Source organism: Petaurus breviceps, unplaced genomic scaffold, assembly GCF_028583685.1.
Source record: "Petaurus breviceps papuanus isolate PSGF00001 unplaced genomic scaffold, PetGlider_PUasm1.0 90750, whole genome shotgun sequence".
Lineage (NCBI taxonomy): Eukaryota > Metazoa > Chordata > Mammalia > Diprotodontia > Petauridae > Petaurus > Petaurus breviceps.
Window position 1 is genome coordinate 12821569 of NW_027187335.1, and position 12448 is coordinate 12834016.

At 44.4% G+C, this 12448-nt stretch overlaps 1 protein-coding gene across 1 annotated transcript in view; it reads right to left on the reverse strand.

The window, feature by feature from the left end:
* The window catches only part of FKBP10 (FKBP prolyl isomerase 10), a 15161-nt gene extending 3469 nt beyond the window's left edge, over nucleotides 1–11692 (reverse strand). Inside the window, exons 1-7 of the mRNA XM_069067701.1 lie at nucleotides 11185–11692; nucleotides 8400–8545; nucleotides 7785–7974; nucleotides 7515–7660; nucleotides 4606–4795; nucleotides 2649–2794; nucleotides 1351–1543 (exon numbers count right to left, since the gene is read on the reverse strand). Coding sequence (XP_068923802.1) covers nucleotides 1351–1543; nucleotides 2649–2794; nucleotides 4606–4795; nucleotides 7515–7660; nucleotides 7785–7974; nucleotides 8400–8545; nucleotides 11185–11420 — 1247 coding nt within the window. The 5' untranslated portion in view covers nucleotides 11421–11692. The remainder of the gene's footprint in view (nucleotides 1–1350; nucleotides 1544–2648; nucleotides 2795–4605; nucleotides 4796–7514; nucleotides 7661–7784; nucleotides 7975–8399; nucleotides 8546–11184) is intronic.
* Nucleotides 11693–12448: the final 756 nt, after the last annotated feature.

Sequence of the window (12448 nt, forward strand, 5' to 3'; positions counted from 1 at the left end):
ATCCAAATGTGCAGAAATAATAACTTAGCATTTAAATAGCACTTTAAGATTTGCTAAATGCTTTGCATATATTACCTCATTTGATCCTTACAACTACCTAGTGAGGAAGAAGCTATTATTATCCCTATTTTAAAGATGAAGAATCTGGGGCACTGAAAGTTTAAGGGACTTGGAGATATAGTGGATACAGCACTGGCCCTGGGGTCAGGAGGACCAGAATTCAAATCTGGCCTCAGACACTTACTAGTTGTGTGACCCTGGGCAAGTCACCTAACACTGATTGACTCCAAAAAAAAGTTTAAGGGACTTGTCTAAGGTCACACAACTAGTAAATATCTGAAGCAAGACTTATACTGAGTTCTTTCTAGTTGAAGTCGAGCACTTTAGCCACCTAATTGACTCTAAACACACTTTGTTGTTGTTAAGTCATTTTTCAATTGTGTCTAACTCTTTAGAACCTTATTTGAAGTTATCTTGGCAGAGAGACTGGAGTGGTTTGCCATTTCCTTCTCTAGCTCTTTTTACAGATGAAGAATTAAGGTAAACAGGGTAAAGTGACTTGTCCAGGGTCATATAGCTAATAAGTGTCAGAGGTCAGATTTGAACTCAGGAAGATGAGTCTTCGTGACCCCAGGCCCAGCACTCTACAGTGACTTCCTGACTCCCAGCCCACACTTGCTACCTAGCTGCCGCCTGGCACGTAATAAATACTTGTTCCTCCATATCTCTCCCCTTTGGAAATACTTAGGAATGAGAAAATAGCTATAATAGACATGTGGGAATCAGGCAGAAGAAATAAGTGACCCTAAATGAGAGCACTTGACCTTTTCATGTGTCTTGTGCGCCTTTGCCAGTCTGGTGGAGCCTGTGCCACCCTTCTCAGAATAGTTTTTAAATACATAAAATAGGATTACCAAGGAAACCAATTATGTGAAATACAGTGATCAAAATTTTTTTTTAAAAACAACACAAATTCAAGGACCCCCTGAAATCTATCCATGGATCCCAGATTCAGAACTTCTGCCTTAGATTGTCTGGAAACCAAATAACCAGCCCCTAGATCAACACAGATTGTTTGGTTTGGTTTCTTTTTTTTTCTTTCCTTGTCCCCTATAAGGAACAATGGAACAATTGCCACCTGGTGTGGTGGTGGTGGTTGGGGGCAGTTCTCCTATACTCCATTTCTTTACCAGTAGAAGATTTAACTCCTGTAAAGAGTAAAGACAGAAGCTGTTTTGGGTTTTGTCTTTGTGTCCCTAGCACCTCTGCATGGGAACTGGCATGTGGCAAGTGCTTAAAGAACATTACCTGAATGAATGAATGCATGACTCTCCCCTGCCCAGTACTCACGAAGAGAAGAGCTTGGTGCCATCCAGCAAGGAGCAGTTATAGTGATAGCGTACAAAATCCCCCAGTCTGGAAGTCTCGTTGCAGCCTTTGCTGGGCCTGGAGATCGTCTGAGTTTCTACTGTGTCAGATGGGTTGTGGAAGTCGATGACGTGAACGTCGAAGATCAGTACTGCTGATCCAGGGATCTTGTCTCCTGGAGCCCAGGACGAGCAACACACCGTCACATAAGTATAGACTTAGAGCTAAACAGAAACTTCAAGGCCAATCTAATCCACCTCCTTGCCCCCATTTTACAGATGAAGAAAGAGAGACCCAGGGAAGTTAAGGGATTTCCTAATCTGCCTTAGGTTAGAGGCAGTTAGCTAGGTGGAACAGTGGATAGAGCACTGGGCAAAGAGTAAGGAAGACCTGAATTCAGATCTTGATTCAGACACTTCTTGGCTCTGTGACCCTGGGCAAGTCACTTAACCTTTGCTTGCCTCAGTTTTCTCAACTGTAAAATGGAGATCATAATAGCACCTACCTCCCAGGGTTGTTGTGAAGGATCAAATGAGATATTTTTCAAGTGCTCAGCATGGTGCCTGGCACATGGTGGTAGGCCCTTAATAAATGCTTGTCCCCCTCCCCTTGCCCAAGGTCACCCAGATGAATCTTGAGACCTCCATGGCTCTGAGGAATGGGAGACCCCAGCTCTAAATACCACTCCTGGGGCAGCTAGGTGATGCAGTGAATAGAGCACCAGCCCTGGAGTCAGAAGTACCTGAGTTCAAATCCGGCCTCAAACACTTAACACTTATTAGCTGTGTGACCTTGGGCAAGTCACTTACCCCCAATTGCCCCGCCTTCCCCCCTCCAAAAAAAACAAAACAAAACCCTATTATAAATACCAATCCTTCCTTTTCTCTACTGTCTGCACACTCTCTCCCTGTCATCCAGGACTAGTGATAAGAAGGGAAACCAACATGCCATAGCCTTTGAAATCACTTTGCCCTCCTTATGGGAAAAAATGGAAGTAAGCATTAGACTTCTCCAGCAGACGATGATCACGTTAAAAAAAATTATTTTATTTTTGAATCACATTCCTGAGACCCTACTGGACAACTCAAATAATTTGTATTTATGTAAAGGGAGAAGGGCCAGGCTGGACCTCAAAGCCCTGGCCATTGCCTAGTATCATGGGGGTGTATCTAATGGTTTGAGAAAAGCTGTCCCCATTGTAACTGGAAGACAAACATAAGGGAAGGATCAAGACTAGTGTTTGCAATGGGGTGGGGGGTAGGTAAAGGAGAAAATCCTACCAGCTCCATTTTCTCCATAGGCAAGATGTGGAGGGATGGTGATTCGTCGGAGCTCTCCGATGCATACTCCCTGCAGACCCAGGTCCATGCCTGGGATGATGTAACCCTGCCCTATGTAAGTATTGTATGTGTGGTTTCTGGAGTAGCTGCAATATAAAGTAGGGGTTGTGTTGTCAGGTAGTGGCAAAGAGATTCCCCCATGCCCTCCGAATACCGTGACTAATCAGCCTCATGGACTAGATGGGCCCAGTCCTTCTCCTTAATGACTGGACTGTAGTGCAGTCAGTTCTATATCTGATCACGTCTCTCCCTCTAGCTGTCTGGCCACTTCCCCAGTACAGGTCCTCATGGCTCCTCAGCTGGACCACTGCAGTAGCCTTCTGATTGATCCCCCTGCCTTCAGTCTGTCACCCTCCACCCAGTTGTCAAAGTGATATTCCTAAAGCATAGTTCTGATCATTTCACTCTCTTATTCAAGAGCCTCCAGGGATTCTGTCTTGCTTCTGGAATAAAATACAGACTGCCCTGTTTGACTTTTAAAACCTCTCACTATCTGTTTCCATCCTCCTTTTCTTTCTTAAAAAAGTGTATCTTTGATTTTGCTTTTTTGAAAAATCAGCAAGTGCTTATTATCTCTCCCAAAAAATTGAGGGGAAAAAAGGAAAGAAAGAAAAGAAGGAAGAATGGAAAGAAAGAAAGAAGGAAAGAGGGCAGGAAAGAAGGAGGGAAGAAAAGGAGGAAGGAGGAAAGGAAGGAAAAGAGGGAGAAAAGAAAGGAAGAGGGAGGGAAGGAAAGAAAGGAGGAAGAAAAGGAAAGAAGAGGGAAGGAAGGGAAGAAAAAGAAAAGGAAGGGAAGGAGAGAAGAAAAAAGGAAGGAGAGGAGGAAAGGGAGAAAGGGAGGAAGAGAGGAAAGGAGGAAAGAAGGAGGGAAGGGAAGGAGGAGAGAAGAAAGGGAGGAGGGAAGGACAAAAGAAAAGAGGGAGGAAGACCAAATCTTTGTAACAATTATGCATAACCAAGAAAAACAAATGCCCTCATTGGCCACATCCAAAAACTCATTGGACATCTTGAGTCCATCACCTCACAGTAACCTACCTATCTAGATGTAAGGTTTACTATCATCCTTCACAAACACAACAGGATAGATAAATTGACCAGTTTGCTCTTTCTTATATGTGATGTTCCATCTCCCACCACCATGTTCTTGCATTAACTGAATCCTATGACTGGGATGCACTCTCTCCTCATTTCTGCCTCATAGAAAATCTAGCTTCCTTCACAGCTTAGCTTAATGGTCAACTCCTAGATGAGGCCTTTCCTGACCTTCCTAGATACCAATACTTTCTCCCCCCATCAAAGATCTTGTATTTTTGGTGTATATTTTGTATTTAAATTTGTAGGTATTTATTGTTTCTCTAAATAGACTGTAAGCTCCTAGAAAGGAGAGACTATTTAATTTTTGGCTTTTAATCCCATAGTGCCCAACACATGGTTCTCAAAGGGTGGGTGAATACTCAGCAGTGTGACTTAAGTTTTGCTAGGTATGCTATGAAATTTTGAATGTTATGTTATTGCAGATAAAATAAAATATATAAATAATTTTGTTTAGCATAAATTTTACTTAACCAGGATATATACTATATATTAATGCATTATATATTGATGTAGTTAAATATGTACTAACACAAGTATAGACCTGTAATTTTTTTGGTGCAGGGTACTCCTGGCAAGGAGCTCTTTCTACCAGTGCAGGTCAGCACCTTTCCTGCAACTTAGGGCCTTAGGGAGCCACCTAGAGCATTGAGAGATCAGGTGACTTGCCCACAGTCACACAGACAGTATGATTCTGTGATTCTTTCCCCCAGCGCTTCCTCCAGTCGCTTTTCTATTTCCAGTGACTTGTTTCAGCAACTTCTTCAGTGCTTGCCATTCTCCCATAGGCCTATCCCACCTCTTACCTGGAGTCAAAAATGGTGCCATCCATCAGGGAGCCATTGTAATGGTATCGCATGAAATCCCCTGCCACAGCTTTCCTCCCACAGCCTGGAGGCAGCAGCAGAGTCTCTAGCTGGACACTGTCCTTGGGATTGTGGACATCAATTAGAAGGACATGGAAAACGAGGGAAGCCTGAGGAGGGATCACAGTTCCTAGAGGGTAAAGAGAGGAATGCCCACAGTCAAGCTTCCTTGGGCTGCTCCCCCATCCTCTAAATTTTCTCTGGAATACCAAGCTTGGGGGAGAATAGTTTGCATATCATTTAAAAAAATTAAATATTGACTAAGCTATCACTCTTTGCAGATGATATACTTAGAGAATCATAGAGAATCAAGTAAAAAACTACTTGAGATAATAAATAAATTTGGCAAAGTTGCAGGATATAAAATAAACCCACATAAGTCCTTGGCATTCCTATGTATCTCTAATGAAATCCAACAGCAAAAGATAGAAAGAGAAATCCCATTTAAAGTTACTGTAGACATTATAAAATATTTGGGAATCTACCTGCCAAAACAAACCCAGGACCTATATGAACCCAATTACAAAACACTTTTCACACAAATAAAGTCAGATCTAACTAATTAGAAAAATGTCAGTTGTTCATGGCTGGGTCAAGCTAATATAATAAAAATGATAATTTTGCCTACATTAAATTATATATTTAGTGCCATACCAATCAATCTACCAAAAAATTACTTTGTAGAGCTAGAAAAAATAGTAGCAAAATTCATTTGGTAGAACAAAAGGTCCAAAATATCAATGCAATTAATGAAAAGAAATGCTGGGGAAGGTGGCCTAGCCATACCAGATTTTAATCTGTATTATAAAGCAGCAGTCATCAAAACTACTTGGTACTGGCTGAGGAATAGAGTAGTGGATCAATGGAATAGATTAGGTACATAAGACTCAGCAGCCAATGACTATAGTAATCTACTGTTTGATAAACCCAAAGACCCCAGTTTTGGGGATAAGAACGCACTATTTGACAAAAACTGCTGGGAAAACTGGAACATAGTATGGCAGAAATTGGGCATAGACCAATATCTAACAAAGTACACCAAAATAAAGTCGAAATGGGTGTACGATCTAGGTATAAAGGCTGATACCTTAAGCAGTCTGGGAGAGCAAGGAATAGTTTACCTGTCAGATCTATGGAGAGGGGAAGATTTTATGACAAAACAAAAGTTAGAGAGCATTAATAAATACAAAATGGATAATTTTGATTACATTAAAATGGAAAGTTTCTATACAAATAAAGCCAATGTAACCAAGATTAAGGGGGAAATGGAAAATTGGGAAAGAATTTTTTACAACCAATGTCTCTGATAAAGGCCTCGTTTTCTAAAATATACAAAGAATTGAGTCAAATCTATAAGAATACAAGCCACTCCCCTATTGATAAATGGTCAAAGGATATAAAGTCAGTTCTCAGAAGATGAAATTAATGATATCTATAAGCATATGAAAAAAGGCTCTAAATTACTATTGATTAGAGAAATGCAAATCAAAACAACTCTGAGGTACCACATCTCACCAGCCAGATTGGCTAAGATGACAAAACAGAAAATGATCAATGCTGGAGAGGATGTGGAAAAATTGGAACACTAATGCACTGTTGGTGGAGTTGTGAACTAATTCAACCATTCTGGAGAGCAATCTGGAACTATGCCCAAAGGGCTATAAATAAATGCATACCCTTTGACCCAGTAATACCACTTCTAGGGTTATATCCCAAAGACATCAGAGAAGTACCTGTATGTGCAAAAATATTTATAGTGACTCTTTTTTGTGGTGACAAAGAACTGGAAATCAAGGGGATGCCCATCAATTGGGGAATGGCTGAACAAATTGTGGTATATGATTGTGATGGAATACTACTGTGCTATAAGAAATGAAGAGCAGATGGACTTCATAACAACCTGGAGAAACCTATATAAACTAATGCTGAGCCAGAAGAGCAGAACCAGGAGAAATCTGTACACAATCACAGATACAACGTGTGTGTGATGACTCACTTTGATAGACTGGGCTCCTCTCAGCAATGTAAAGTTAAAAGACTCATGATCTAAAGAGATGTCCATATCCAGAGAAAGAGATGCGGAGTCTGAATGTAGATTGAAACAAACTACTTGCTCTGTTTCTTTTTCTTGTTTTGTTTAGTTTCCTCTTTCTCACTGATCATTCCATCAGTTATAATCCTTCTTTACAACCCGACTAATGATTAATGTGAAGATATTTGTAGGTCCTATATTTGAGTGCATGACACCATGATGGAGGGGGAGGGGGAAGATGGGGGGAGGAGGGGCGGGACGGGGAGGAAATTTGAAACTCAAGTAACTGTGGAACTGAATGTTGTAAACTAAAGGTAAATAAATTAATTTTTTTAAATTAAACATTTCAATTAACCAATATACATTTTCTCTCCTTCCCTTTCCTTCCCCGCCCCCCACTCCCCACCCATACTGGAGGGAAAAAATAAAGAAAAAACTCATAACAAATGTGTATGGTTAACCAAAACACAATTCTGTTTAAACGATTAAACAATCTCAGTCTGTATCCTGACTTCATCACTGTTCTGTCAAGGGATGGGTAGCATTTGCACATCATTTGTATTTCTAAAATACTAGCTGCAGGGACAGCTTGGTGGCACACTGTATAGAGCATCAGCCCTATAATCCATCAGGATGACCTGAGTTCAAATCCAGCCTCAGACACTCGACACTTACTAGCTGTGTAACCCTGGGCAAATCACTTAACCCCAACTGACTAAAAAAAAAAAAAGTCAACCTGCAGAGATGTCCCCTCTTACCCCTTTTCTAGTGCCTTCACTTTCCTCCTAACAGCCACACTTGAGCCCATTGTTCTCACCATAGCCTTTCTCTCCATATGCCAGGAAGGGGGGTATGATGATCTTCCTTTTCTCTCCAGGACACATCCCTAGCAGCCCCTGGTCCATGCCCTTGATGAGCCATCCTGAGCCCACGTAGGTGTCATAAGTGCTACTCTTGCTGTAGCTATGGAGAATGAGATGGAGGAGACATTGAGGAGGGAGAAGACTCCTGGTTCCCTGTGCCATTCCCTCATCTCCCAGGCTTCACATTCCTCAGTGCCTTCCAGGGTCCCCTGAGACCCCATTACCTGGAGTCAAAAGCTGTTCCATCCAGTAATGTGCCATTGTAGTGGTAGCGGACAAAGTCACTGTCCTGAACCATGCGGGGACAATTTGGTGGCCGAAGAAGAGTGTTCACCTGCACTGAGTCCTCCTTGTTCCATACATCCAACAGGACAACGTCAAAGTACAGTGTGGTGTCAGGAGGGATCAGCCCGGCTGAGGAGGGGAGGTTGATCTGTTAGCCCCAGTGGCGATCAAGGGAAAGTCCTACCCCTCCCTTCAAAGGGATGTCTTCCTTCCCAGGAGCATCCTAGCTTCTGCTACCCCATACGGCCTTTGCTCTATGAGAGAGGCTATATGATAGGGTAGAAAAAGTACTGAACTCATAATTCAATTTGGGTCCAGTCCAGGTTCCAACATTTCCTAGGTGTGTGACTGTGGGTTAGTCACTTCAACCTCTCTGAGACTCAGTTTTCCCATGTGTAAAATGGTAATAATAATCATACTTGTACTAGCCATTTTGTAACTTTTAAGCACCTAGTATTAATGTGGTTGTGCTTCTCTACCATTTCCTCTGACCAAGGTCTCCCCTATAATTTTTCATGCATCTGTGTCCCAACAACCCCCTTTCCCTTGCTCACCAACCCCGATGCTGCCATAGCCGAGGTGGGGAGGTACGATGAGGTGTCGTCGTTCGTTGACACACATCCCCATGAGCCCTCGGTCCATGCCAGTGATGAGCCGGCCCACACCCACCACACCTGCTACTGTCACACCACGATCATAGCTGCAGAAGAGGGGATGAAGACAGGACTAAGTGACCCAGAATCATTTCAGGCATGTGGGTACAGTAGAAGGAACAATAAATTTTGGAGTCAGTGGACTTGGGTTCAAATCTGGACTAAACGTTTTGTTATCTGCATCAACTTCAGTAAGTCATTTAAACTTCTTGAGCCTCAGTTTCCTCATCTGTAAAATAGGGATACCTATACTACCTATCTCCTAGGGGAAAGGTAAAGCACTCTAGAAATGTAAGCTATCAAAGCTATAGGGGGCTGCTAGGTGGTACAGTGAATAGAGCACCAGCCCTAGAATCAGGAGGACCTGAGTTGAAATCTGACCTCAGACACTTGACACACTCACTAACCCCAATTGCCTTGCCCTCCCCCCTCAAAAAAAAACAGCTATAGGTACACCCCAGCAAATCTACACACATGCATAACACAAAGCATGTTTCTAGATGTATATATGTGCCAATCTCCTACACAACATGCCTCTGAAAAAATACATATAAGGATAGGCATGTACTACCCATAAGTATGATCCCCAGTAAGCAATGTGGCACAGTAGACAGAATTCTGGGCCTGGAGTCAAGGAAGACCTGAGTCCAAATCCTGTATCAGACACTTAGGAGCTTTGTGACTTATGAGCTTTTGTCTGCCACAGTTTCATCAGTTAAATGGGGATAACAATAACACCTATCTCCCAGGGTTGTTGTGAGAATCGAATGAGATAATACTTCTAAAGTACTTTGAAAACTTTAAATCAACATATAAGTGCTGCTTGGTGACTCCTTGTGACCCCATTTGGGGTTTTCTGGGCAAAGATATTGGAGTGATTTGCCGTTTCCACTTCCAACTCACTTGACAGATGGAGAAATTGAGGCAAACAGGGTTAAATGACTTTCTCAGGGTCACATAGCTAGTAAGGGTCTGAGACCAGATTTGAACTCAGGTCTTCCTGACCCTAGGCCTGGTGCTCTGACCACTGGACAACCTGGCTGCCTCATAAATGCTAGCTATCATTATTTGCTTATTTTTTACTCATGATCGCCTATGCTTGTACATACACACAGGTCTATGCCTGGACCTGTATATCTATAGAAACACATACACATAAACAATGTCCCCTCTGCAGGCTTGCACACTTCTGCAAACGAAATTTTCTGTTTTCCCCTCCCCAGCTGAATTATCATGTCCTTGATGACCCCTGTCCCATCAGGATTCAGCCTCTGTTTCAGAAATGGGGAAGCCCTTTTATTTGGGGATTGAATATCAAACTGGAAATCTGTCTTTCTGGGTTTGGGCCTTGGGGGTGAGGTCCAGGCCTGATTTTGCCTGCTTGGGTTAGAAAATAGCAGTCAGATTTTTCTCCTAGGGACTCTTGGGTCATTTGGAGAAATAGCTGACTCAAAAGACTGCCTAGCAGAACTTGATCTCATGCCAATAGGGCTTTGCTCCAGGGCAGCAATGTCCAGGGGCGCACACTTTCTTCTCATGTGGCTACTATCTCTGTGCTTCATCTTGAGGTTCTTTGTGATGCCTTCTCTGGGAGACATCCTTAACACCAATAATTCCTCCCCCCATAAAACAATGCTGTTTTTGCCTTATGTGAACACATTCCTAGTTATTGCTCTCCTACCCAGCACTACCCACCCCCTCTGCCACCTCTGCCACAACTCCCCATAGCTTCTGATGATTCCCAAGATACCTTAGTGGTTTTACAAAGCAGTTATTTTCCTAAGAGTGGCAGCATTTGGCGGGGGAACTACCATGTCAGTGGAGCAAAGAGCAGACCTATGATCCTGGGTACATACCCTATCATCTTTGGAAGCCAGCCTCATATCAGCACAGTCTACTCCCTCTCCCCTAACCTCAGGCCTCTCTGGAGAAGACAAGTCAGATTTCAAATCTCTAGGTCAGCAAGATGGACAGCCAAGGTTAGAGCCTTTAAAATGGAAGGAAGCTGAGGGAGGAGGAGAGAAAGGCCTTGGAGGGAATGGGGAGGAGTTCAGCAATGAGATGTCAGGGGACACAGGAGAAATATCTGTGCTGGGTGATGCTTTCATCTTTTCCCTCACTCCAAGATTAGTACTTATCCTGTCTCTCTGTTTTAGACTCTGAATAATCCCTTCCCTCAAATAAATGCCAGCTCCCTTTCTGATATCAAAGACCCTCAAAACTGGTGGGGGAGGGGGAAGGAAGAAAGGAAACTAGTGTCAAAGTGAGATGAGGGAACAATCTGTCTGAAAGGGGTCCCAGACTGATATTCACCCCCCCCCCCACACACACACACATACATACTATTGGTGTGCTGATGCAGTGGAGTACATCCTGTGTACCCATATCCCACTTCTTTAGAAAATAGATGCAGCATGCAAACAACATGCAAATCACAGGCAAAAAAAGCAATCGGCCCTTGGGTGCTGCTATCTCAGGCACTTTGGGGAGGTGTGTGTGTATGAATGGAGCGATGGGAGGAGAAAGAAAAGAACACATGGGAAGTGGGACAATTGGTGGAGAGCAGGAGGTCTTTAGGTACAGAGGATCTGTGGGAGACCAAGTATGTTTAAGAGTGAAAGAAGGTAAATCCCTGAGGTCAGGGAGATGGGGAATGGTGTGTTTGGGGGTGCCCCCACCCCCTTACCTGGAATCAAACTTCTTGCCATCCTCAAAGGTGCCATTGTAGTGGTAGCGGATGAAGTCCCCCATCTGCACCTCTCGAGGACAGGCTCGGGGAACGTGGTACCTCTCAATAACCACATCTTCTAAGGGCCCCCCACCGGGGCTGGCCCGGCCCAGGGCCCTTCCTGAGGCCTGCAGGAGCAGAAGGAGGATGGGGAATAGGGGGAGGATGCGGCTGAGGGAGCCCCAGGGGGACATGGTGCTGCAGCTGGTTTGGCTGAGAGCGAGAGAGACCAAGGCGCCTTCTCTGCCTCCTCCTCCGGCTTCTCCTTCGCCCAGCGCTGGCTCCCCCCCTTCCTGTCAATGCACACCACCCTCACCCCCCTTCCCCCAAAGCAGTCTACGTGGAATGGGGGCTGGGGAAGCTGAGCTGGCTGCGGGGGGAGCTAAGGAGGTGGTGGGCAGTTGGGGGAGAGGCCAGAGAAAGAGACCACAAACTTTCCTAAGGGAGCCTCTCCATCCCTCCTGCCACCCTCCCTCTCCCCCTCCCTCCCCCCCCCCCCCCCCCCCAGGTGGTAGGGTTGGGGCGCGGGAAACATCCGGAGAGAGGGGGAAGGGGCTTTGGGGAAAGGAAAAAGTTGGAACAACTATTTAGGAAAACTTGCAGCTTCTTTTTCCAGAGCTGCCGCTAGGTCCTAGCGCCTGGTTTAGTGCTCGCTCTTCCAGCGTGTCCCTCCCTCCTTCCCCAAATTGGGATGGGGAGGAGTAGGAATCTATTTTTGACGGTACTTAAAGAAACTACAGATCGTGAAGCAGATTCTCTGGAGCGAACCTTCCAATCACTCCCCCAACCCATGCTGGGCTTCCCACCAGAAGCCAAGAGGGTCTCAGAGTGGGCAAAGTTCTCTGAGCATCGACCACAATGCCGGCTCAGCCCCGGTCTCTAAAGCTAGACAGCTGGAAGGACTTCCCTGGTTTCCAGGACCCTGAGGCAATGTACTGGGGTGGGGTGGGGATATGGCCTGGGGTGTCTCCTTTGCCGGGAGTTCCGGCATTCTAGAAACTCAGATGGAGGGGAGGCAGAGATAGGGATACCGAAGCATTCATTAAGCAACCATTGTGTGCCAAGCCCACTATAAATATTATCTCATTTAATGGGGTGACCTGAAATCACAGGATTAAATAGCATTAGAATGTTCCCCCTGGACAGCCTGGTCATCTGGGAAGTATGGCTAACTGGACAGCTAACATTGCTCTTCTCCCTCAATTTCCTGATCACAAAGAGT